We start from the raw sequence: 27,920 nt of genomic DNA on the forward strand, positions 1-27,920 counted from the left end.
ACAGAACTCAGGAAACAAACGTAATGTTCAGATTTTGGTCTGATTGCCTGAATCAGGCCATGCTGCTATGTTTGCCATTTGAATGTTTATGAGCTATTAGAAAAGCATTCAGAGATGTTCAGCTAATCAGATTGTGGGGCTCGCCAAGCATTCCATTCAGCCCTATAACTTGCCCTAAGGAGGCTGCCTCACGCTGCAAACTAATTACTCTGACATCGTTGCATTATACAGTCACATTAAGAAACATTTTTGTTTTAAATTAAAGCTGATTTTGTTAATTATATTTTTCTTTGTAATTATGTCAGTGCTATTCATTTGCGTGCGGCTACCTCTGTTTGTAATAATGAATGTTATTTACAGTTTGACTGAGATAAAACAACTCCGCTATGGTTCATGATGTAATGAAAACTAAATGAAACTAGGAAAAGAAAACTTATGCTTAATATCAATAAAATCATTCTGCTGAGAAGTAGTGAAGTTAGAAATAGTCTCCAAAAGCAATTGATAGAAGCCCAATTGCTGGAAACCTTTAAAACTATACTGGTCATAACTCTAGTAAAATTAATGCCACAATCCTGCACTGACAGGGAGATTAACAAGATGATCTAATCAGACTTTTCCTTCTCTTACATCTATGATCTCTAATACAAACCAGAAGTATCCTCACTCTGCAAAATAAATATGTACCAGTATACTTACATACATTTTTATCAAACAGATTTCCACCACACAAATGATGTTACATCATTATCCTGTAGGTCCATGACTCCTGATCAAAGCACTAGTGAAATCTGAATCATTGTCATACATCAAAAAATTCCAGGTCCCACCCAGCTATCAAGTATAGATATTCTACATATGAAATCATTCAACATTAAGGTACTTAATATGTTATTTACACTTCTATCCTTATTCTAAAGCACACACCTTTCTTTCGCTGAGTTTTGTTTGTACTGAGTCCCATTTTACTTTTAAGTTATTTATATCTTGCTCAACATTTGTCTCAGCAGACCCTGGGCATCTTGCAAGCATCTGCTGGCCTTTTTGCATCAGACACTTGTACGTCTCTTCTTTGGCTTCAAAGGCAGCACAGAGTTCCTATATTAAGGAAAAAACAAGAAATATAAATATCAGTCAGGTAGGAATTCAATACCCTTCAAAAAAGTTTAGCATCTAAAATCAATTATATATTGGGGGCATTATTGTTAAAACTAGGGCAGAAAGCATATATAATGCATAAAAGGCCAAATCAGAAAAAAAGAGCCCAATTCTTCAGGAAATGAGAATTTGTATGATGCGTCAATAATTTTTTAGGCTTTTTCCAGGATATATATACTTAGGAAGTTTGGCAGACATATCATATGCATTTAACTCACTGGGCAAGGTTTGCTAGGTCTCTTGTAAGTACATGTGGAGCAGGAACACAATAAGTAAGCCACCTGGAACCCTTAGGAGGCCTGAAGCAATCCAACATATCCCCAAAAGGTGTTTGGACAGCATGGAAGGTTTGCTTTATCTTCTACTCTCTGCACCTCTCTTCACCCACTAGGCATATAATTGTGCACATCTACTGAATGCCATATCAGCATAAGTAACATAGTTGTACCTACCACATACTCTTCTTTTCTGACCAACTTATATTTAGGGTCCTATTCTCCTAACACTGCATACATATGACGGCGGGGCCACTACCACAATACAAATAATTAATAATAGGCCCCTCAAGTGTAACACACTTGGACTGTAACACATGTGCTGCATCAGAGCAGATTCTCCCTCCCAAACTAGGGCAAAAGTTCCACAGGACAAGAAGCAGGAGCTGCTGGTGGGGAAGGAGGAGGAGGAGATGATCCTCTGGCAGCTTTGGGGTTCCTGCTCCTCTCTATCCCCCACAGCTGAACTAGTTTATTTTATACACATCCTTAAAAAAAGGGCTTTGCCCTTAAAAAAGGGGTTTGGTGTGACAAACATGATCACTTGTCACAAATTGCCACGGTTTGTATCACACAATGGCAGGTTTGGAGGTTGCAAGATATAATCAATAATAATAATAACAACAATAATTGGCCTCGGTTTCTCACTTTCTCGATCTGCAGAAATGAGGATAACACTAAATATATCTCACATAGGTGCTGTAAGGTTCAATTGCAATTTGAAGTCCTCAAGTGAAATATTCTATTACTTTCCTGTTTATGATATACATATATGTGTCACTCATATATTTTACACAGCAACCCATAACAGATATAATGATCTGGTAAAGACACAGGAAGCCATTTTAAATGTGGAGTGTGAGGCTCTGGATCAGGCCCAGAAAGGATACTAGTCTGTTTATAAAGAAAATTATTAGGGTGTTTGTATTTCTTTTATTCAGAATACCATGTTTTACTTTGCATTATCTTCTAGTCTCCGACAATCAATTCTAAAATAGTAAGCTATTTTTGTGCACATCTATAAATAATCTGGAAAAGCAATATTCTCATATAGTTTACCATCTCACAAACATACAAAAACAAATTATCACATTTTGAAACAAAAATCACTCCTGGGAAAAGACATTTTATATTGTTTCACAATTCTTACAGTCAAAGTATGAACATATGACAATAGGGATTTATAATGGAAACTGTGTCGACACATAATAGTTTAAGTATATACAGATCAATAGGTATCACTCTCACAGTTGAGCTAGAAGATCATGAGTTCAAGTTAAACATTAGGACTTGGGCTCATATCCACTGTTAACAATGCAGGATAACAGATGATGCATTACTAGAGATGCATTACATAGATGATGCATTACTAGAGATGCCATCCTTTGGAGTGAGGTATTAAATCAAGGCACCTTTCAACTAACTTCTACTGGTTGTCTATGTGGGGAAAAATCTTTTCATAGGATTTCTCTAACGAAGGGAGGAAGGGAAGAATTCAGGCATCATGGCTAACTTTCCCTTTCTAAATAAAATAGGCTCTGTGTGTGATCCTGAAGTCCTTAGTCAATCCCAACTGCTGTTGAGTTCAGTGAGAGTTTTGGATGGGTAAAGAATGCAAGACTGAGCCAGCTATTTCAAGGCTGTGTATAGAGAATGTAGACGATTCTCATATTCATCCTTTATATCTCTGTTTAAGAATATTTATTTTGGAAATTAAAGATACAATTTTGAGGATAAGGGAGGAAAGAAGAAATGTAAATTTTACTGCAAAAACAGTAAACATTTCTACATTTATTGCTGAGAACCAGAGCCCCCAAAACCCTTTTCACTACTGTCACAACGTTAATGAACAGTGAAAACTAATTAACTTTGAGCATCTGCTAAATGATTTCTTTTGCAACTCTGCAAATTACAATTTAGTTTTTGCTAGTAGAAGTTCTTAATATCCCATACAGACATTCTGATATAGAAAACATGCCTTCTATTCTCTATAAATGCCCATGAAGTTTTGTTAGTCTCTGAAACACAGACCATTTGCAAAACTTTCTAATATTAAGATACTTACTATGTGGGTATTAAGCTGTTCTCTTGCAGTTTCTGGTAAACCTCCAACAGGTTTTGATGCCAACAGCTGACGTTCGGTGTCTGTCAGCCATTGCTGCATATCTTCAACTTCACCATGGAAACCTTGGGCCTAAATTACACCATGTCACTTTAGAACATATTTAAATGTTTTTAATTGTGATAGCAGCTCAGACACAGAAGCTTGGCAACATACTAAATCACAGGTTTACAATAAGTAAAGAAAATTCCTAAACAAAGATCTTTAAGTTGCACTTAAAGTTGCAACATAAAATTCAAAAGATGGTGTATCATTGAACATATCCCTGAAACCCCAAACATATAAAACTATTATATAAGAGAAGACTACATAAATAAAGACTACATAAATAATTCTGAGACCAAGCCTAACATCCAATTCACATACACAGAGTGAAATCCACTTCTGTGCAGATAGCGTGCACAATTCTCAAAAGTGCAGGCCAAAATTCAGAATTTTGGGTCAGCATTGTAAAAGGATAGTGGCCACCTGTGACATACACATCTGGATCCAAACTTTCCCCCAAACAGGTATTTTTGCATCCATGGTTTTGATTTAGACCCACACGTAATACACAGATCTATATATTTAATGCAAGTAGTTCTTTTTCCTAGTTATCCCTTTAAGTTTTCATTTCCTGCTCACCTGGATCAATGCACTGTCCAGCTGCTGTTTCCTTTGTTCTGTTTTTTTCAACACATTTTGCCAGCGCTGATTCAAAAGTTCCAACTTGCTCTGTAGATTGCTTGCTTCTTCAACAGCACTTGATTCAATCAGGTCATTTCCTGCTTTCTTAACTGTTTCCACAGTGGACTGATGAGCTAACACATCATTTTGTAGCACCTAGAGGAAAAAAACAACACATAGGCCTGTTCATTTTTATAATTAATTGAATTAAGGTGCCCATAGTCACTGAATTCTTTCAGCTATGATTTAGAGATAGTATTCAGAATCAACGCAGGTTTTAGCACCTAATTAAGGCAGTATAAATGAATCTCACTTTGACTGAAAGCAATATTAAGCCATTGAGCCAAGCAACACATTTCAGTTTTATACTCAAATAAAATAACCCTTTCCTTCTGAATAACAATGCAAAGTTAGGACATGTTTTTTGTACTGCTGATACCCAGTACTCAGATTGCTGTGTCACTTCATGCCTCTTTCCCTCCCTCGACCCTGCCTCTAATGGCACTTTTCTGTGGTGCCTGTGGTTTTGGAGGACAAGACCTGGGACTAATGAGGACCTGGGTGAGGTGGGCACTGCTGATGGCTGCCAGAAAGGACAAGGGGAAGAGGAACAAAAAGAGGTAGGTCCTTTGATGGCTCCCATAGCAGCACTAGCTGTAGTGCCGAGGTTGCGAGGCTGCCTTTTTTCCATATCTCAGTGTCATCTTTCATGTTCTACCAAACTAGCATGGCAGTTAAAACTTCCCTGAGAGCTGGGGAATGGTAATATAACTTCCTATCAACTACTCCAGGCTGGTAAATAGAATACAGAACATCCTCCCTTCTGAAATCATGTATGGCACTGGCAATGCATTCTGGGAAGGCATGTTATTTTCAGATGGTGAAAAAACTTGTTTTTAAAATTGAGGGAAATTGTTTTAAAACCTGAAATAAGGAAAATTAGAAAGTGGGGGTGGGGAGAAGGGGTAAAAAAGTAAACAATGGGCCCAAACTGCAAAATGCAAGTTTGAGTTTTCTCAGATCCAGGTGTCCAGCCACCTCCAAAAGTGTTAGAATATGGAGATAAGATAAAAAGTTGAAAAAATCTTTAAACAAAATACTTGGAGAGGTCAATCGCACAAACTCAGTGGAAGGAAGAATCATTAAGCCAATGGTGGTCCATGTGTATTGGAAGGGTCTCATATTATCACTCTTATTTCTGTTTAAGCACAGGGGAAACCACAGTTATTTTAAATAAGTCCCCCAACAGGAAAAATAAAGGGTTATTCCCAGAAGCAGATGCCTCTTATCCCTTCCTTCCTGATGAAGTTCACTCAGGACAAAGGTTATTCTCTCCCAAGTTCTCCAAGAGATGGATGTTTTTGCATGCTAAAACAGGAAGCAGCGCTCTGTGAACTCCCTAGCCTATAAACTCCAGTTTAAGAACAAGAAGAATGCTGTGTAATGTGTTTGCTGAACTCCTTCAAGGTAGATTGAGTAATCAGTGATGTCACTGTGCTATTAAGGTAGTAAAACACTTCCACTGAGAAGGCGAGAGACATATGGAGCAGACTCTGATTTCTGTAATGGTAAGAGGGCCCCATTCTGAAACTGGTCATGTATATGAGAAAAATGTCTTAGTTCCGTTTCAGAGTAGCAGCCGTGTTAGTCTGTATTCGCAAAAAGAAAAGAAGGACTTGTGGCACCTTAGAGACTAACCAATTTATTTGAGCATAAGCTTTCGTGAGCTACAACTCACTTCATGGGATGCATTCAGTTTTAGTGCATTGTGTCTGGTCTTGAGAGGACTTTGAACTAAAATATTGAGTAGTTTTTGAAGTTATTTGCAAAACATAATTTAAGATGCATGTTTTTGCTGTTCTGAAGGAAGGAGAGGTGACACTTAAGGATTGGAACCTGATATGAAATCTGCATGACCTATGAAAGCATGCCTTCAAAAACAGTATTTTGCCACACAAAAGAGCTGAGAATTCTTCCGCCAAGAAGATACTCTTGAAAGTGAAGGATCTTTCACATTTACCGAGTGCAATGGACTCCTGATGGGGGTCCAAAGGTGCTATAACAATAATTAACAATCAATAATGTTTTGCAGAGAGACAGTGGCAAAGGTATAGGTTCCCCTATAGCCGGTGGGCATATGGGAGCAGCAGAGCATATGACAGTCTGAGCCAAAGGACGTGCAATTTTGTAGGTTCCAAAAATATTGATTCTTTGTTCTCTTCTGAGGCTGGGGCATAGCTGTGTGTGGGTTGAAGTATACTTCATGGGCCCTGGCCTGAATAAGGGTCAATGTGGAATCATTCAGCCCCAGGGGAAGTGCCAGGTACAATCCCTTCCTGAGTTGCCTGGCGCAAGTGAAGGGGGAGCTGGAGGGAGTGCCAGGCTCAGTGCTCGAACACATTCCACCTATACTAAGGAAGAACAGAGACCGGAGGAGAGACAGTAACATTATTCATGCAGCAGTCATTATAGCTTCTAGATGGGCACTTTCAGTCTTAATCTGTCTCTTGAAAACCTCTAAGACAATTATTTAACAAGTACAAAGCTTTACAATAAGAAACATAGCTTAAGATAAACATCAAAATAATATCTCAGTGAACACAGTATAATTACATACATGATGTTTGGCAAGTTCAATTTCAATAGCCTTGGGGTCCCCACCCACAGGTTTCTGTTCATTCAGCAGGTCTTCTGTGTGCGTCAGCCATGTCAGTAATTCATCCAGGGCATGTTGGAACTGCCCCAAAGCTAACAAGGCACCCTCCAGCTTGTGCTATAGTAAAAATAAAATAAAAATAACAATGATATTGTTTTATGAAGCTAATGATCCAATTGGCTTAAACTGCATAGAATGCCACTAGACTCCATTTTCATCGAATGGGGAGCCTGAGTCCAATAGTCAGAGCACTAATCAGAGAGCAGCAACATTATCCTAGCTCAAGCAACTGCTCTATAGCTAAAGCTGAGTTGGCAGTTCCATTATACAGTCTTAAATTCTAGCTCTAAACTCTTGGCCATTCCAGATCCTATTATAAAACAAGGTACAGAATGTAGGCTATCTCAGCACAGAAATAATTGTATTTTTCATTATTTAGATTTTGATTTGAACTTAAATGCTACTTGGTCCGAGGTCTTTTTAATGAGGTTTAGTTTTTCAATGAAATGGTTCAATTTAGAAATGAATACACTTTTCTAAGCACTCATTTTTCAATTTGCCTGTGTCACTTTGATAATTTAGTGTTTTGGAAAGAACGCTGAAGTGACTTATTTGTAAGTTTGAAAAAGAGGTGTTCAACACATTATTTTTGTATTTGGTCTCCTGTGAGTATTTACAAGTTTTCAACTGCCAATAAAATGCCATCAAAAAACAAAATGAAAAAACAAATAGGATTTGATTTGATACTCGACACAGGAAGTGATATGCTGCCAAGTGTTTGAAAATCGTAAAGTAAAACTCAGTAAAATGTGAAACACTCTTTCTGTAATTTTGTAATCCCTAAAAGAAAGAATATGTTACATGGGCTGGTACAAACACAGTGCATAACAAAAAGCTATGCTGGCATCTCTGCATCACATTGACAAACACCCATCCCAACTTCATTCACCTGTCTGTTAATAATTTTCTCCTCTAGATTGACCCACATCAGTCTGAGCTCTGAGAGGGGTTCTTGAACTGTGTGCTTGTCACTTTCTTCAGTAACCTTCTTCAACAACAGTTCTGCTTGATGATTTAGCCTTTCCATTTCTATCTGCTGTTGATAAGCCTCCGTCTTAAATTGCTGATGTAAATACAAACATACAGAAAATCATTTGTATACAGTAGAAATACTAGTGCTTGAAATATTTACATGCAGCACTGTCAGCTGCCATGATGTTAAAATTTTCTTTTTCCTGTTCCATGTGTTGTAATAATTGTCAAACCATGGTAATGTATTTCCTGATTCAATATTTATATACAGTATGCTTTTAATCAAGAAGATCCCAGCTAACTGAAAAGACAAAGATAAGTGTTAAAGTTCCCCATAATACTCTCCTTCCCTTTGGTAATCATGTGCATAGGAAGATACAGAATGTAAGACTGTTTATTATCATGCATTCTGGTTTGCGGCAAAAGCAACAGTAACTTCTGGCTACTGGGGCTGAGATAATATACTACTCTGAACTTAACATAGAACCTTTCACTGAAAAATCTGAAAGCAATTTCAGTAGTCAGTTATCCTGTTTTACAGAAAGGCAAACTGAGACAACAAGCTGATTCTTTTTTCACTCAGATTTGTGCAAGGTACGTGGTTACGATTCATACAAAAAGTGAAAAGATATTGGAAAAAAGAAGAACGAAAGAAAGATATTAATCCTCTTGGCTAAGGCCATCCCTTGAGTCAGTAACAATCAGGAGCTAAACCAAGGACTCTTCACTCCCAACTCCCACACTAGCCACTGCACATCCCTGCTTCCTATTTAAAACATGCAGAACAACATGCTGGTGTCATGACCATAATGAGTCATATTTCCCTACAGTGGGATTCAGAGTTGGCTTAGAACCTTATTTCATAGCCCAGTGGGGTCTAGTGGAAATGATGTGATCTCAGTTTGTGTATTTAGGCATGGGCCATGACATCAGGAGTCAGAGGCTTTGGAGGAAGTTGCCACCCACATACCAGATGGAGGTTAAGTGCCCCAAAGGTGGCTGACACGGGGGTGGGGGTGGGGGTGAGAAAAATAAAAGGTGAAGGGAAAAATATCATCAAATAACCTTTTAACAGAAATCAATGTTATAACACATGTTTTTTTTCAGAGTTCTCAAATCATATTTACATAGAGTAAAATCTGGCCCTGCTGAATTCAGTGGGAAAGGTTTTCACTCAGATACAATAAGCTACTTACTGTAAAAGCATTATAATATTTGGAAGTTTTTATAGAACTACACTTGGCTGCTGAAATACGTAGAATGATGAAATAAGAAAAATAAACAGCTAGTTCATACCTTCAGTTCTGCAGTTTGCTGCTTCACTGTTTCTAGATCTGTTCCAACTGGTGACATTGAAGCTAATTTACTGCCAGCAATATCTACCCAGTCAAATATTGCCTGAAAATCACAACATTAAATTGCAGTATAAGATAATATAAGTGAAACAGTATGATAAATCTTGTCATGAGCTACAGTTTGAAAGCTATGTACAATACAAGTACAATTCTCATGTGCATATTGCTGAGTTTATCTGCTACTGCAGGAAACAACTCCATTACCCTCTTCATAAGAAAATAATCTGGAAAAAAATCAAGTTATTAAAAAGTGTGTTGACAATCCAAGGCAGCGAATATTGATTACACTGACATCCTGCAACACCTAAATATACAAAAAATCCACTGATTTCAGTGCCAGGAATATGCATGTAAGAGATACAGGATTGAACTTTTATTAACAGCAAGATTCTCTCATAGTTACTTATATTACATAGTACTTTACTTTGAGTAATTGCGCTGATTTCAATGAGACCTCTATTACAGCAAATGCACAGCACAGAATTGCTATTTCTGTAGTGTTCTCATCCTTTATTGAGATTGATTTTTATAGTTGATGTCACTGAATGAAATTTGGCTTTTATTAATGACTAATTAGGCACAAATCCCACTGAAGTCAATGAGAATTTTAATTGTATACAGAGTGTGGAATTAGACCCATTTGGTACATCTAAGGCTCGGTGCTGGGCTGTGTCTGAGCTGCAACTGATCAAACTCAGTAGTGAAGTGCAAAAGTAACTTCAAGTTACATTTATGTCTCCTCCCAATATTGAGGCTTTCCAGCCAATTTGTCTGTTCCTGACATAATGTAGAAAAGCCTGAAGGGTGCTCTGCTTTATGCCAACAGCCCTGGAGGGCTGTAACAGCAGCCAGGGCCTGCAGTGCAAAAAGAATGCCTCAGCTCTGAACTGGTATTATGGCCCCCAAGCCATTGGCCAAGAAGGAGGATGGCTCTCCACCATAGGACAGTTTCCCAAGAATGGGCAATCCTGCACTTGCGGCAGACAAAAATCCAGACAGACTTTGTATGTAGATGGGCAATTTATCTGTAGACTTTTTAAAGTAAATCAGCTACATGCATGAGGTGTTCTGATTCGGTAGAATGATATACTAAAAAACTATATAAACACAGCACGACAGAAATGAATAACATATTTAATTCAGAAAATGCAAAATCTTGTACTTATTGTATAAATGAAAGATCTGCAGTAAAATGGAGTTCCTTGAATTTGTCTTCTCTCCCAGGAAAATTGCAGCACTTAGGACTTGAACTATTTAATTTGTTTTTTTTTTCTTCCCTTTTAGCTCATGTAAACATTGTGACACAGCATCAACTTACATATTAACTGAAGCACTGAATGTATCACAATGGAATGTTGCCTATCAGCAGGGTTACCATGCAAAATGTGTGGTAACAAATAAAATCTGCTCTCACTCTATTAATAAACAATGAAACTTTAACTCAAAAGCTAAACACAATATGAAAAGTAAATAATTACACAAAGAATGTAAACCAGCATATTTATGATATTATGCAACAAATCTGTGAAAATCCTTCAGTTTATTGAAGAAAATGTTAACCATAATTCTACAGATGACAGCAATTGGCAGCTACCCAGTAATATGGTGTTTTTTCTAAGACATAAAACATGATAACCTTTCTTACTCCAGACTTTGTTAGATACATCATAACCATCTTACCTGCAATCCATCTTGGTACTGAACAGCAGCCTGCATGGCTTCATCAAGTTTGTCTATCCGCTCTTTCCATGCTTTGTTTAGAGTGTCCCAAGCTGAATTCAGCTGCAATTAAATAGTGAAATATTTCAGTCAGATTTTGGATACTTCAGGGCCAAACCTTGTTCTAATTAAAGTCAATGGATTTTGTCACTGAGTTCAGCTGGCTCCAAAACTTTAATATTACACTACTTCTAAGTACTTTCTGATGGACTATCCATTCTACAGTACACAAACACTATAACATATTAGTATTATGCATTTATGTTACTTGTACCTCATCTATGCTTTTATTGACAATAGGCTTGTCAGGTTCTCCACAAGCAGCTATAAGTTCAGAACCTAAGTTTACCACCATATCGAGTTCTTCCTGCAGTCCATCAACTTCTTCTCTGATAGCCTAAAAGGAGAAAAAATTAAATTTTCAATGTTGCTATATTTTAAAACTCAAGAACATAGATACAGTTGCTTTTAAGGCACAACATTATCGACCTTGATTCTTATTTATACTAAGATCACAAGTGTAACATCTCTCTGGCAATGTGAAAGGACCTTGAAGTAAGCATAAATGCATGCGCACTTATAATGCCCCTTTATACTGACAGAGTGGCGTAAAGTGGCCTTCATTTAAATGAAAACCAGGGCTTATAAGAATAAGTGATTTTGTACAAAAGTAAAAAGTACAGCCTAGAAAGCTTTAATAATTTAGAGTTCTTCAAGCTGCTGTTTTTGTTTTTCAGTGGTCACCACTCCTGCTGCTAAGTTGTTATATAATCAGTATAACTGATTGCGGGCTTGGAAGAAAGCATATTAATTTCATTTCTTTTAAATGCTACATAATATTCAGAGAATCTAAAATATGTATTATATATTTAACATACATACAGAGAGACACAGATAAGTCTATAGGCACTCACATGTTGAAACATCTATGCACAAAAAGCAAAAGTGCTGATATACTAATTGTTTGCCATGCAGTCTTGAAATACTGTTATAGTTAATTTCTACGTAATTATCCCTGTTGGTTTCTGAAGGAATTCTCTTGTTGTATTTCATGGTAATTTTGTAAAAATATCACATTTCCTCTCTGTATTGGAAAAAAAATCCTTTAAACATTAAAAAAAAACAAAACTTTCTACTGACCTCTGCAGCCTCTTGCTGTTGTTTGACTACAGAGGGGTCAACTCCGGGTCCCTCCAGTTCTCGGATGAAATCCTGAGTATCTTTAATAGTGACTACAAGAGCCATGTGATCACACCAGAACTTTTCAGCTAGCTCCATCACATCCAGCAATTTGGCCTCCCTTTCCTCAGTCAAGGCCTGGATGTCTTCCCAGATGAAGACCATTTGTTTAATTTTATCCTGAACAGCTAAATAGGCAAATGGACTCTATTACATGGGCAACCAACATTTATGTTTACTTTTATAGTGATACATCATACATACATATGTCAAATGTATACTCCTTATGGAGGAAACCAACTAGCTTTTTAATTCAGATTGTAAAATACTCACAACAATGATAAACAGAATAATTTAACATAGTACTTCAAAAAAACAAACAAACACAGGTCTGATTTATGACATCCGTTCATAAAGCAGGTAGATTGCTTTTTTAAACCTTAAGGCCCTACTACAGGAGAACATTCAAAAATAAGCTAGCTGATAACCAAAAAAATGAAGATTTTATTTACCACAGCTTTGTTTATTTCAACTAGAAAGAAATTTTCTCTCTCAGATAAATTATTACCTTTAGCAGATATATCCTTATCAGCTCCCTCTGAGCGAGCTATCATTTCCTCCCCACGCTGTTTGAGTGTCTCGTACACGGGCTGAAGTTTTTCCAGATCTACTGACACATTCTTATTTTCGCTGATCTGCTCTTTAATCTTCTCAACCTCAGCTGAGATTGAAGGTGGCTGCCTCAGACGTTCAACTATGCGTTCCAGACTCTCAAGGGTTGGATCTATCTTGTCATGAAACTGGGGGAATAAAAGAGGGACGGGTGAGGAGGAAAGGAAATTGGAGGAAAGACAAAACAATCAAAAGATCTACATCTGACCATTTCCTTGAAAAGAAAGGAACTGATAAACTAACATATTAAACACCCCTAGTTGCATGGTGTGCTCTAATACCATGCAGCTCTTTGTCCCTTTCTAATGACTAGACTACACAGAGAGCTCTGTAAGAGACAGCTACTGCCTCTAAACAAATGGACCAGGTCCTTAGGTCAAGCAACAGAGATTCATTCTTTTGGATCCACAGGTCCTGGGTACAGTCCCTGCAGCTCACCCATAGAGAGGCATTGTTACACCTGCCAACAACATTTACCTGACTATAGTCCTGTTTAATTAATAGATTACTTTGTTCCAAATTTTAGAGAACCATGGGTTTTCCACTTCCATCTTTTAACATGTATATGAAGTGATTGTATTCAATACAAAGCTTTGTGTTATTTTAAGGATATGTATTATTATAATGCTTCACATTGGGAACAATGTTGTGCATGGAAACACTGACAAGGGTTTGATGTGTCAGGTAATTGCTATGAACTAACTGTGTGGTGGTAGTAAGTCCAGATATCTATTATAAGCAGTATCTAACACACCTGAAAGAACTATGGAAGACCCTGAGAGAGCAGGGTCATCTGAAGTGCAACAAAGAGCAATTCCTTTACACTGAAAAGAACATGGATCCAATGAAAGTACAATTTCCCCTTTCTTGTGGCAGATTCACTATACATCTGACTTCTCAACAGAATGTGTGAATGATGTTAATAAACTGTGGTGTATTTGTTAGAATGTGTGTGAATATCCTACATGCTTGTGAAGTATATATTAAGGGTGAGATGCAGCTGTTACTATATTCAGATGTCTATTACATTTATTGTGACACTAGGAAACCAAATCCCATATAAGTGATAAAAACTGAAGTTAAAGTAGTTTAACTCTTCTCTAATTTGCTCTACTCTGCTCTAATTATACAAAAAAACTAAAATTCCGATGAACTCATTAGGCCTCATTTTGCTCCTACTGAAGTGAATGAGACATTTGCCCTTAACTTTTATAGGGAATATAGTATGTCTATAAAACAATACATCTTCTGGGCTTACACAGTGCCTTTCATGCATAAGATAGCCTAACGCACTTTACACATTGATGAGTTAGATACTGATACTTCTAAGACTGTGTAAGCAAATGCTTACAACTCCACCATATTATATATTTATGACAATAGACTCTGGTATATCTTAATAAAAAGGGATTATATCAAAACAAATTCTATTGTCTTCTTTTTCTCATGTGTACATACATTTTTATAAACATACATAAGTTTAATCTCAACACATTTTTAAAATATGTAAGCAGCTTTTCAACATACTGATAGTCTGGATGTTACAAAGGAGCATGCATCTATGATGGTCTTCTTTTGTGTTTATATATTTGGCACTCAACATTGGGTTGGAATAGAAAGTGAGTAGCCTGATTTTTAAAGGTATAAAGGTAAGCTCCAATGGACTGTAATGGCAGCAGGACTGAACCCTTAAAGTACAGAACAATGTTTCCATCTAAAATAATTGGTTGTATTTCAGTAGCATGTGTAATTTGATTGCTTTAGAATGCTTAAAAGTATGATAGGCCAACATAATAACTGGAAAGAGTACATCAAGATATCACCTGGTGATATGGGCTGCTCACAGGCTTTTACACACACCGTCAGCAGTCTGGGAACATAGTGAGACGACCCAAGGGAAAAAAAGTATATAAAGACATATCCTGAGGAGCATTTTAAAGTTTGTTACTTAGAGAAGCATTTGGGAAAGTATTCTAGATCTGGAGAGGCTATCAGTACTATTATTTGTTCCCCAGTGCATGGGAAGGAGGGAGAAGCTGTAGGGTCAGAACAGCTGTATAAAATGTAGTGGTTTTATTCTGGCTTTGGGCTGTATGTTTTCTGTCTCTCTCTCTCTCTCTCTCTCACACACACACACACACAGCAAGTTTTGTTTTGAATTTGAGTGAACTAAAAAAAATGTCAAAGTGAAACTAAAAAACACAGAATTTCAGCAAGTTCAAAAGTGAAACCATGCAAAATCTCAAATGTCTCAAGGATTTGATGCATAATAATACACCAACTCAGGTTCACTGAACCTTAGTTCATTTTCCTAGGAACCCAATCAGAGTTTTTTAAGTTTGTAATGGCATGTGAAATCTGGGGGTTCCATTGTGATGACTGCACAGAAACTCCAATTATAAAACACTGGGTAGCAGTTTGTACACATGTTCAAGTGCTTGTGATTATCTCATTCTCTAATGGCTGGTCTACAAAGAAGATGTAAACCCTTCTACTACTAACATTTAATGGAGATTCTCCTTCACCTTCAGTGGTAGAGGTCTGCACTGGTAGCTGAATGTTGTGAGTTCCAACTGTGTATGTGTGACTTAGCTGATTGACTCTGGTGTCCCTATATTGGGGGCAGCATGGATTACTAATATGCATGGAAGAGAAAATGTTTGCCCAGAACAAAGGTGAAGGTAACATCTCATATTTAGCATTCAGATGTTCCTTAAATAATGACTAAATGATTTGCCATGTGGCAATAAAATGCTGCAAGGACAGCGTAAGTACATTGATCAATATAAAAAGTTATAATCCCCTGACTAACAGAAAAGCAATGCCATGAGCAGTGATCTGAGCATTCACAGGCCATGTGGGTGGGTACTGCAGATAAACCTGCCATTTATGGTTAATCGATAGCCTAATAACAATATATATATATTTGAATGAACCCAGTTACTTGGAGTTTAAATTGATACCTGAGTAGACTGAGAAATGGCTTCATCCAGTGCCAGTGCTCGCTTTTTGACATCTTCTTTAATTTGACTGTAAAGGGTGTCAGCCGCCACGTATTTCTCTTGGATACAAAAACCTTCTCCTGGGCTCAACTCCAACAACTGAGGGCCAGTTTTGTTCATCTTATCTATATGAGGCTTGTGTTCAGCAATCAGCTCACGCAGTTGCTATAACAAACCAAATAACTTATCAGTTTCTTAGGCTTACACCTCCACATTACAGCTGTCTGCACTTCTAACACATCCAGCTGGCAAGGAATTCTAAACAAATACTTTTCATCCTAAAGTACAGCACAAATCACATTGAATATATTCAGTCATTGGCCTGTCTGTAATGGCTCTCTTTCCAACACTGAATAGCTATCCAGGCACAAAATGTTACATTTAAAGATATACTAGGAAGCTTGATGAAGTAAATAATGTAGAACATATTATTATATCCAAGATGCTAACTGTGCATATGATACTGGCCATGGACACTCCATTTCATGTTAGAGTCTGTAATTCTTGCAATGGCAGTAATATTACAGATATGTGCATAAAAACACTGGATATCTGTTCTTGACATAATGCACCTTGAGGTTAGTACTAATCCTTATCACTTATATAGTGCCTTCCATCGAACAACCTCAGAGTACCGCACTAACATTATATTAGCATCAAAGCACTCTGTGATGTAGATATGGAAAGTGTTATCATCCTGGATTTACAGAGGGAAAAACTGAAGCACAGAGAGGGTAAAATGAGTGAGTGGTAGAGCTGGGAATAAAACCTGCATATCCTGTTTCCCAGTTCTCTGTTTCAGTCACAAGACCACAGTCTGCCCAACCCCAGGATTTATAAATACATGCTAGGTTTTTGACAGAGACAAGCACATCAATTTGGCCCCAACTGACCCATCCCTGAAAATAAAATCCAGTCGTTTAGGGAAAATCAGTTAAACTCTTTGGGACTAAGTCCCAACCTAGCCCCTATGCCTTCCCACTCTCTCTACTACTTTTTACAACAGATCTTCTGGATAGTGGGTGAAAGGGTTTGTGTGAGTATCCCACTCTCCCCACCTATATGACTTCTTTTCCTACCTGAAGGCTCACTCTCTCCCTGTCCAATCAGGTCCCATCCTCTGGCAGGGAAGACTCACCCCTTCCTGTTGCAGTGAACCCTAGTAATTCCTGATAAGGTCCCACTGATCAGCTACTTTGAAACTGAAAAGATCCTTGGAGTTACATTCCAGAGTACACTGTGCAGAGCTGTGAAAGTGTAGGCGACAGAGTCATGGGCAGTCTTGCCTAGTAGCTGGAGCAAGAGTCTGGCCTACCAGTTAGAACTGAATCCAGATGGGGCAGATCCAGGAGTGAACCCAAGGATCATAACTGGAGTCAGAGACCAAAGCCTAAACTGAAGGGTTAATTGGAGTCAGAGTCAGAAGGAGTAGCGGCGGGTCAGAACCAGGAATCAGAAACAAAAGCCTTAGCTGAAGGTTAGCCAGAGTTGCAGTCAGAAGGGTGATCTGATGGTGTGAGCCAGGCGCATAAGGTGAGGAAGGAGCTGGGGTCTGGAGCAGGCACAGGCTGGAGCAGGAGCAAGATTAGAGACAGTGGAACCAGAGATGGGACCAAGCACAGCTGCAGGCTAGGAATATGTTGAGCAGCCACTGGACTGCAGTTGCTACTGAGCTTAAGTCTCAGCCTGCAGATTCCTGCAGCTAATCAGGTGGCACAGTCAATCAGACAGATTGTAACAGGGCCAGCTGCACTCATTGGGTTGCCAGGAGATTGGCTCTGCTGCAGTTCCTGACAGTCCCCCCACTTCAAGTATGCCTCCTAGGGACCGTAGGACCTAGTTTCAGGGCGTACTTCCGATGGAAGACATATAAGAGTTCTAGATCATGGACATTTTCTGCCAGCTCCCACAATTGCTCTTCCAGTCCATAGCCCTCCCAGTCCACCAGATAATAGAGTTTGCCTCAAACTCATTTGGAGACTAGAATTTTCCGGACCTCATATTCCTCTTGTCCCTGGATACTGATGGGAGGTGGCGGTGGAGTAGAGTGGCCATGAAAGAGATTCTCCATGTACGGTGTCAGAAGAGACATACGGAAAACTGGGTGGACCTTCAAATGTTCCAGCATTCCCAAAACACTATAGGGTTAATTTGTTCCATGACCTTAAATGGGCCTAGGTATGGAAAGTCCTATTTGCTTGGGAACGGGTGGATTTTAGATGTTTGGAGGACAACCAGACTGTATCTCCTACTGCTAGGGTCAGTGTGACTTGGCATTTTTGGTTAGTATGATATTTGTATGCCTCCTTTGAACCTTCAAGGATTCAATAAGCTCTTGGTGCCCCCAGTGAAGGTGGGCAACTAGATCTGCTGCGGTAGGGACCTGGGAGTCTGGAGGTGCAGCTGAATGAAGTCAAGCATGGAAACCGTAGTTTGGGTAGAATGGGCTATCTCGGGTGGATGCATGAGTGGAATTGTTGTATGCAAACTCTGCATATGGCAGAAGGATGACCCAGTCATCTTGACGATAATTCAGAAAGCAATGGAGGTATTGTTTGAGGACCTGGTTCACTTATTCTGTCTGCCCGTTGGTCTATGGGTGATAAGATGAGGAGGTAAGCAATTCCATTCTCAAGGGTTTGAACCAAAAAATGGGAAGTGAATTGCAAACATTGATCTCAGACTATCGTTGGCAGCTCATGGAGGCAGAACAACATGAGCTAGAAAAAGAAAAAGGTGGGCCCTTTCCTGGGTGGTTGAGAGAGTGTGAATGGAAATAAAGTGCACGATCTTAGTGAGGACATCAATGGTGACAAGGATGATGGTGCAAGCCTATGATGAAGTCCAAGGATACCGAGGACAAGGATTGAGATGGGCAAAGCATGAAGGAGGACGAGTGGTTCTGTACATAGACACTTGCTTCGACAGCACAGACCACATGAATTAACGTACCTCTTAACACCAGCAGTCAATGTTGGCCACCAGAAATTCCATAACAATTAGGTCTTGGGTTTTGAAGCAGACAAAATGGCAGGCAATTGGCATATTGTGACACATCATTAACACCTCAAGTCTGGGCTGGACCTCTGGGATATAACGTCACTTTCCGTGATAAAGCAGACCATCCTTCAAATGAAACCATGAGCTGGGCAGAATGTTAGACGCATCTAGGGGCTGACAGAACTTAGTAGCTTGGGTCAGGGGGAAACACGGATGGGATGAGGAACATCCAATCCTGTTTGCTGTCCCATGAGTAAAATTTGACAGCTGTACAATGGTAGCCAAGGAAGCAGTGCCTGACCTGGCAAATATGTGCTTGTGGGACTGGGTATCTGACTTCCCACTCCGTGATCCAGGATGGTACATGATGACAAAATCAAATTTGGCAAAGAAAAGTGATCTGCCACTTGTCGCTGGTTAAGGTGACAAGCAGTTCAAAGATATTCAAAATTCTTGTGGTCAGCTCAGTTCTTAGCAGGGCATCCCATGGCTTAGTGTCCAAATTCTCCACAATACAGGTGTAGATCTGAAGCACACCACCAGCCCTTCTCTGCATCAGATAGGCAAGTCTGAACCCAGCTGATCTTCCTGGGCCCCTGTGATGAGCACATGGAAGGGGATCAGGAACTCGACTCTCTCTCCAAGAGGTGTTCAGTCAGGCAATCATCAATACTGGTACACAACCTGACCAAGACATCCAAGACAGGTGGCTGCTCCACCAGTGCCAGCTTATCCTTGATTTCCTTGCTTATGGAATATCAGAAACAGTAGTGCTGCATCACCTCATCCCATTTAGTGTCTACTGCCAGGCAGTGGAACTCTCTGGAAAACTTGGCAACTGACCTGTGTCCCTGATGCAGCCCTCTAAGTGCATTCTTGGTGGACTCCATGCAATCCAGATCATCAACCACAAATGTCACAGCTCGAACAAACTACCCCAAACTACCCCAGCATGGGGCTAGAAGTCTCCAGGAGGGAAGACACTGGACCTCCCTAGTTAGCAGACTAATAATAAGTCCTATTCAGGTCTGGTCAGTGGAGAATGACTGGGGCTGTAGCATGAACAGGAGCCGACACTGGTTCATGAAACTACAGAACTTGTTACAGTCCCCATCAATTTTATCCAGGATTGGAATCTCCAGTTTCTAGAAGCTGGGGCAACAGCTATGGGTGGGACGATTTGATCCTGTAGGTCTCAAGTGTGTACTACAAAACCATAACCTGGGCCTGTAGGGTCTGCAGGAATCCCACCGTGTCCAGCAGGAGCATGGTTGCCTCTGTGGAATCCATCTGAAGGCAGTACTGCTGCTTATCCACCCTTGTTCAATCTTTTGGGCTGCTCAAAGTGTCAGCGACTGAGTCGTGGGCGATCTAGGCAAGTGGCTGAAGCAAGGGTCTGGCCTATCAGACAGAGCTGAATCCAGATGGGGGAGGTCCAGGACTGAAGTTCAGGGTTATAGCTGGGCATCAAAGACCAAAGGCCAAGCCGAAGGGTTAACCAGAGTCACAGTCAGAAGGTGGAGGAGAGGGTCAAAACCAGAAGTCAGAAACCAAAGCCTAAGCTGAATGGCTAGCCAGAGTCACAGTCTGAAGCAGAGAGTCTGAGCCAGCAGTCAGAGATCAGGAAGGAGCTGGTGGCTGGAGCTAGAGCAGGTACAGGCTGGGGCAGAGGCAGGAGCAAGACTAGAGACAGTATAGGCAGGTACAGGACCATGTGCAGCTGTGGGCTAGGAATGCAAGCAGCCACTAGACTGCTCCTGAGCGTAAGTATCAGCCTGCAGATTCCTGCATCCATCAGGTAGTGCAGTCAAACAGACAGCTTCCATCAGGGCCAGCTTCACTCACTGGGTTGCCAGGAGACTGGCTCAGCTGCAGGCTGTCCCCTGACAGAAAGCCAGGAACAAGCAAAAACACTGCTCCTATTCCCAGCTTTCTTTTACATTTTAAAATGCATTGTGAGGACCCAACAGAGGGGTAGCTAGGTCAGGCTGCAAATAAATCTCTTCCCTTTCAGCAGAGGAGATCTTAATCCTGAATTGTACCTCATCTGCTCTCCCTAGAAAAAGAATGAGACCTAGGGTGGGGTAGGAGACAATCAGGTCTCTTCCCAAAATAATGATGTCTCAATGAAAGCCAAAGCTTATGTAGGAGAGGCAAGTAATGTGGGATCTGGGGAAGGAGGATTGCTCGGCATGATTGCGGTCCTCAAAGGTTCAGATAGTTCAGTAAAGTCTGAACTTCTGGATGACTATCCACAGGGAACACTTTTGGTTTTGCCTATCACTGGATTCTATGTAACTGACCAGCAAAGAGACCAATTGTCTCAATCCTAATCATTCCATAAAACTGACTCCATATCAGTACTGTAGCTGTGTTGGTCCCAAGATATTAAAGAGACAAGGTGGGTGAGGCAAATCTTTATTACCTCACCCACCTTGTCTCTCCAGATCAGTAGTGACTGTATGTTGCACTCCTAGCCTTTGCAACAAGCTGCAGTGGTAGAGAAAAGATATAAAGCAGTGAATAAGTGGGTATGCTATAGTAATGAGAAAAGGGTTTTACAAAATTTCAGATATCTGGGTTTTGCATACTCATAGGGGAAGTTTACCCCTATGCATCAGAATACCACAAGATCCATGCATCCACTTAAGTTATCTTTAAATGGTGCACAGGTGCTGAGGCAGCTCTTTGTTCAGGAGTAAATTTCACCCAGATTGATTTACTGTGTTATTAAAATACGATTAACTAAATGCAGTAAATGACTCTAGATGTAATAAAACAAATGCTATTTAACTATAACATAAAAAATAAAATGGAGCACAGTTCACTGTAATAACATTTAAAACTTTAAAATAAAAATAAAATAGGGCAAGATATGATTTAGGAGGTCTTTCTCATGGCAAACTATTTTGGAAACAATTCCAGAAAATCAGTGTTTCAGTTTAGATCCATTATTCATTAAAAACTTGTATAACATTAGTCTTCTGCTAAACAAACAAATCTTCAAATGATCTAGTAAAAATACAAATGATGGGCCTCATGCAAGCAGAATGATTGAAGTCAATGAGCCTAATTGCGAGAGAAAAGTGAGCAAGATTAGGCTTGTAACGAAGGAACATGTTTTGCAAAGATGATGTAATATACCCAGTCTTAATCTCTTAATGGAAAATGTTTGTCTCTGGTGGACAATACACATAGTTTGAAGGCAATTAGGTGAAGCCTCTGTATATCAACCAATATATTTGAGCAGTGCATTTGCATTAAAGTCTCAGAGAAAACAAAACAGTGAGTCGCTAAAATTGTAAATCTATGGAACTAAGTACATTTATCCACTGTAAAATCAGTGCACTGAGGAATATAATATGAACATTGAATAGTTAATGTAGAAAACATGATATATTCTATACCAAATGCAAACAATCTTGTCTGTAGGCAAGATCATATTCGGCTCACTAAACTAATACGTAGCATTTATTTTGTGACTTTATTATCCACACTTGAGTCCTGCATTCAGTGTCATAGCAAATGTCTAAAAATATTTTATGTATTAGAAATCACGTAAATTATCCACGAGAACCAAAGTGCTGTATGCTTGGCCCTCTCTGTCTGTAACACTGGAAAATCTAGTTGTCTCATTATCTTCTTGGCTCCTTAAAAAAATAAGATTAGCTCTCCAAAGGAATTAACAAAAAAAAGAGAGAAATGTTGCATATCTACATAATATTTTATATATACATAGCACCTAAACTACTGATAGGCATTATTAATCTGAAATTAAGGAACAAATAAAAATGAAAAGGAGTACTTGTGGCACCTCAGAGACTAACAAATTTATTTGAGCATAAGCTTTTGTGAGCTACAGCTCACTTCATCGGATGCATACAGTGGAAAATATAGTGGGGAGATTTTATATACACAGAGAACATGAAACTATGGGTGTTACCATACACACTGTAACAAGAGTGATCAGGAAAGGTGAGCTATTACCAGCAGGAGAGCGCCCCGGGGCGGGGACCTTTGGAGTGATAATCAAGGTGGGCCATTTCCAGCAGTTTACAAGAACAGTAGTATGGACCACATATCTATTCAGGGGACACCATCATAGGGCCTAATCACATCAGCCACTCTATCAGAGGCTCGTTCACCTGCACATCTACCAATGTGATATATGCCATCATGTGCTAGCAATGCCCCTCTGCCATGTACATTGGCCAAACTGGACAGTCTCTACGTAAAAGAATAAATGGACACAAATCAGATGTCAAGAATTGTAACGTTCAAAAACCAGTTGGAGAACACTTCAGACTCTTTGGTCACTTGATTACAGACCTAAAAGTGGCAATCCTTCAACAAAAAAACTTCAAAAACAGACTCCAACGAGAGACTGCTGAATTGGAATTAATTTGCAAACTGGATACTGTTAGGATATAGATATTGAGGCCTGTCTGTAAAGGCCTATACTCTAAGAATTTAGGTGTAATTCTTATCACTTAGCTAGTTATAGACGTATAAAAGAAAGAATCAAAACCACTGTTTGCCGGTGTAAGGGCCTTCTCTTACTGTGACAGTCTGAGGCCCTGTTCTTAGGCTAAGGCCTTTGGCTAAGCAGCAGAGGCAGCCATAAGCTGGGAAGCGAATGGTCTCATCTTTACATTCCAAACCAGTCTCATTGAAATAAGGTGCTATTGGGCTGTTAGGAATACATTCCTGTCCTGATCATGCCTATCACCTCCAGAGAAAGGGAAGTGCCTAGAAAATGTAAAAGGAAACTTAGTTTGATAGCATCCTGTCTGGCAAGAACTCACTTATCAATAGACACAGCTGGGAAACCCTTATGTCTTTATAGACGTAGTTGTGAAATCCTCATTTCTGTGTTGTCTTATCATTGTAGTCCCCATTTCACCATTGTTTGTCTGTACAATCTCTGTCTGGTTCTGTGATTGTTTCGATCTGCTGCATAATTAATTTTGCTGGGTGTAAACTAATTAAGGTGGTGGGATATAATTGGTTAAATAATCATGTTACAATAGGTTAGGATTGGTTAGTTAAATTTCAGTAAAATGATTGGTTAAGGTATAGCTAAACAGAACTCAAGTTTTACTATATAGTCTGCAGTCAATCAGGAAGTAAGCGGGGGAAATGAGAACAGGGAATGGGGGTAGGGAATTGGAATCATGCTTTGCTAAGGGAGGAATGGGAACAGGGACACAGGTAAGGCTCTGTGGTGTCAGAGTTGGAAAGGGGGACACTAAGGAAGGAAAGTGGAATCATGCTTGCTGGAAGTTCACCCCAATAAACATCAAATTGTTTGCACCTTTGGACTTCGGGTATTGTTGCTCTCTGTTCATGCGAGAAAGACCAGGGAAGTAAGCGGGTGAAGGAATAAGCCCCTAACAGATACAATTAACTTAGGCTTGAATAAAGACTGGGAGTGGATGTGCCATTATACAAAGTAAAACTATTTCCCCTTGTTTATTTCTCCTCCTACTGTTCTTGTAAAGTGCTGGAAATGGCCCACCTTGATTATCACTCCAAAGGTCCCCGCCCCAGGGTGCTCTCCTGCTGATAAAAGCTCACCTTTCCTGGTCACTCTTGTTACAGTGTGTATGGTAACACCCATTGTTGCATGTTCTCTGTGTATATAAAATCTCCCCACTATATTTTCCACTGTATGCATCCGATGAAGTGAGCTGTAGCTCACAAAAGCTTATGTTCTAATTAATTTGTTAGTCTCTAAGGTGCCACAAGTACTCCTTTTCTTTTTACGGATACAGACTAACACTACTCTGCTACTCTGAAATAAAAATGACTTCCAAGTATCCTGCAATTTTATGAGAAATCTACTCATTTTGAGTAGACATCTTCAAAGTGAGCCCCCTGAACATGCAGTTTGCTTACTAAACCTATTTAGACCACAGTATTCTCATAGTTCAGAAAACATCTGAGAGATTCTACTTGTATTGGATCAGTCTGGTAGTTTGGTTCAGAGCAGGTACTCTAGTTCTTATGATAGTCAAGACGTCTCTTCTCTTGTTTCTTGCCTATTCTTTCCCAATTCTGTTTTTTATCTGTTTATGTTTTCGCTTTGTTCTAACACCAACATCTGTGTGAACTTTTTAAACTTACTTCTTAGCTCTTTAACTCTTGTACATTCCAAATCTGCTGCTATAATTACAAGTCTCTTTCGTGTTTCTAGTGTTCACTTCCTCTACCAGAAAACCTTGTTTATATAAGCAGTTTGGCAAACAGTAACAGGATTTAAATAAAGAGCACTTATTTTGGATTATCATTTTACATAACTTTTTTTTAATAGTGTACAACTGCATCAAATGCATTTGAATCTGAGAATCCGACAGTACTAAAGAGGCAGGCTGCAATGTATTGGATCTTTGTGTAAGCTTTGTTTTATAAAATAGCAGTGTGCTTACCCGATGCTCTTCTTGCTGTTGCTTTAAAGTTTCATATTCAAGAGCTGGAGCAGGAAGCTGCGAGATGACCATTTCTATTTCGGTTAACCACGGCCAAAGCTCTTCATAAGTCTCCCAGAACTGGTTAACCAGGGATTGAGCACGTTCCAGTTGGAGATTCCTCTCAGCGTTCATTTGACAGACCATATCATATTTCTGTAAGAGGCTTTCCAGTTTTCTCTAAAACAACATTAGCAAGAAATAGCAGCACTTATCTCTCTTTCAATCTTAGGTATTTACAGAATGTCTGTTACCCAGGTATCTAAGCATCTTATTATATTTATTATACCACCATTAAGTAAAGCTAGCCCAAATTCTGCTCTTAGTAATGTTAATGTAAATCAATGGTACTTGAAGTTAATAGAGTTAATCCAATTTACACAGATTTTGACAACACTGTTTTCAAGACAAACACATTTTTAGTGATGTCTTGTATTTTTCTAGGCTTCATTCGGATGGCTCCAGAACAACTTACAAACTGTGGGCTTGATCGTGACTCTTAGGCACAGCCCTGCATTGGCACCAAACCACCCCGAGGGGAAGGGAACACTGGGGAGCATTGGGGTAAGCAATCCGTGTCATCCTGTCAGAAGTGCAGCATACTCTCCTTTGAATGTCCACCCAGCCCACTGGCTGGCACGTGGGAGGAATGGGGTTAGAGTAATAGCTGTGACTGTTATTCTAGCCAGCCCTTATGCAGGCAATGCAAAGAGGAAGGAGGTTCCTTATTCCCTCCCTCTACATAGGCTCCTAAAGGCCCTGAATAAATAGTTATCTTTCACTCTCCATTGAAATTCAGCCACCTCTAGCATAAAACATGGCAGTTGTTCTGAACCAGCAACACTGCACAGCAGCTTTAGAAGGCAATATGAAGTATAGCTTGTGCAACTGAAACTACAAGTGGAATTTTAGATATGTGGATTGTAATTTGAAGTTTAAATTTGGCTAGAAAACCTGGGTTAAACCCCTGCTCTGGTGAAGAGTGCCATATGACCTTTAAGTGACTATAGGTAGTCAGGACCTTGGTTTTAAGTTTTATCTGAAAGATATAGTAGCACACTGGCTACTAGTACAGTACTGCGGCACAAGTACAGCTCAGTCTGGGAGAAGATTGTCATCTACAGAATCAACACCAAGACTCTTGGCAGAGCCTGAGTTTTCCTTGGACCTCTCAAATCAAAGTGTTACTGATTAGGCACAAAACTCGTTTGTTTACAAGACTTGATGAGGCAACAGGCTCAGCTGGCATGGCTGGTCTTATACACAGTCAGCAGAACGTGCGACATTCTTCCTTTATATTTTAGCTTATATTAACTAATGGTGATGTTATCACATTCATAATGTGACAGTTAAACATATACAGTTTAAATTATAAATCTCTAACATTTAAGTAAGTGGTAATAAAAAAATTAAGATACCAAGTAGCTATACATTTCTCCTATGGAAACCTGTCCACATTATCATTCTTGTGAAAGATTATATGAGACAGTGAACACAAGAGCTAGCCCGGAAAATAAATAAATTTATAAATAAACTGTTGATTGTGAAATAGTGTGTCTTTTTTTGGACAAACAAGCTATCCTAAGTTTACTATGTCATGCATGTAAATTAAGTTACAAAGAGGCTATCCAGAGGACAATGCACAGTCTAATGCACAGATAAATGGTAATTTTCACTAAGTATATTACAAATATTTAACAAAAGCTTGTATGAAATCATCTTCTTTTACTTCTACAGCCATTTACTTAAGCAAACTGAATTCCTTATTTATTTTAGGGGCAAATCAGCCTTCTTTTTCCCAGCTGCAGAGATCCCCCGTGCAACTGAACTGGTGGTTTTCTGCTGCAGAAGGATGAGATACATTGGAAGTGGGGGGGACCATGCAAGGTGTGAGCACTCATGCTCCCCCTTGCTCACCACTGTCGAGCAAAAAAGGAGCTGAGTATCTTTAGGCTTGGAGAATCTACCTTATGCAGATCCTCCCATCCCCAGAACTGTAGAAGAGAAGGCGGAAAAATCCCTATCAGGCTCTTTTAGCCACTTGGCTGAAGTAGCCCCCACAGATAAGAACATAAGAACTTACGTACTAGGTTCAATGGTTCATCTAGGCCAGTATCCTGTCTCCAACAGTGGCCAGTACCAGAGCTTCAGGGGAGTGTACAGAACAGGGCAGTTGGAGTGATCCACTCATGTATTCCCCTCACAGCTTCTGGTAATCAGAGGTTTAGGGTTGCCCAGAACATGTGGTTGCATTCTTGACCATCTTGACTAATGGCCATTGATGGACCTATCCTCCATGAACTTATCTAGTTCTTTTTCTGAACCCAGTTATACTTTTGGCTATCACAACTTCCCATGGCAATGAGTTCCATTGGTTGTGTGTTGTTTGAAAAAGTACTTCCTCTTACTGGTATTAAATCTGCTGCCTATTAATTTCATCAGGTGACCCCTGGTTTTTATATTGTGGGAAAGGATAAATAACACTTCCCTGTTCACATTTTATGATTTTATATATCTGTACCATATACCTTTCTTATTCATCTCTTTTCTAAACTGAACAACCCTAATCTTTTTAGTCTCTCTGCTGCTCTATACCTTTGATCATCTTTGTTGCCCT

At 39.4% G+C, this 27,920-nt stretch overlaps 1 protein-coding gene across 6 annotated transcripts in view; it reads right to left on the reverse strand.

Moving 5' to 3' along the window:
- DST (dystonin) overlaps nucleotides 1-27,920 on the reverse strand; it is a 468,940-nt gene that overhangs the window by 41,748 nt on the left and 399,272 nt on the right. For all 6 annotated transcript variants that reach the window (XM_077811595.1, XM_077811594.1, XM_077811599.1 and 3 more), the window contains 12 exons: nucleotides 25,265-25,483; nucleotides 15,798-16,001; nucleotides 12,731-12,962; nucleotides 12,124-12,350; nucleotides 11,258-11,380; nucleotides 10,945-11,046; nucleotides 9,206-9,307; nucleotides 7,827-8,000; nucleotides 6,839-6,994; nucleotides 4,180-4,377; nucleotides 3,499-3,627; nucleotides 928-1,098 (listed from right to left, as the gene is read on the reverse strand). In XM_077811595.1, the coding sequence (XP_077667721.1) occupies nucleotides 928-1,098; nucleotides 3,499-3,627; nucleotides 4,180-4,377; nucleotides 6,839-6,994; nucleotides 7,827-8,000; nucleotides 9,206-9,307; nucleotides 10,945-11,046; nucleotides 11,258-11,380; nucleotides 12,124-12,350; nucleotides 12,731-12,962; nucleotides 15,798-16,001; nucleotides 25,265-25,483 (2,037 nt within the window). The remainder of the gene's footprint in view (nucleotides 1-927; nucleotides 1,099-3,498; nucleotides 3,628-4,179; nucleotides 4,378-6,838; nucleotides 6,995-7,826; nucleotides 8,001-9,205; nucleotides 9,308-10,944; nucleotides 11,047-11,257; nucleotides 11,381-12,123; nucleotides 12,351-12,730; nucleotides 12,963-15,797; nucleotides 16,002-25,264; nucleotides 25,484-27,920) is intronic.

The sequence above is a fragment of the Eretmochelys imbricata genome, chromosome 3, assembly GCF_965152235.1.
Source record: "Eretmochelys imbricata isolate rEreImb1 chromosome 3, rEreImb1.hap1, whole genome shotgun sequence".
NCBI lineage: Eukaryota > Metazoa > Chordata > Testudines > Cheloniidae > Eretmochelys > Eretmochelys imbricata.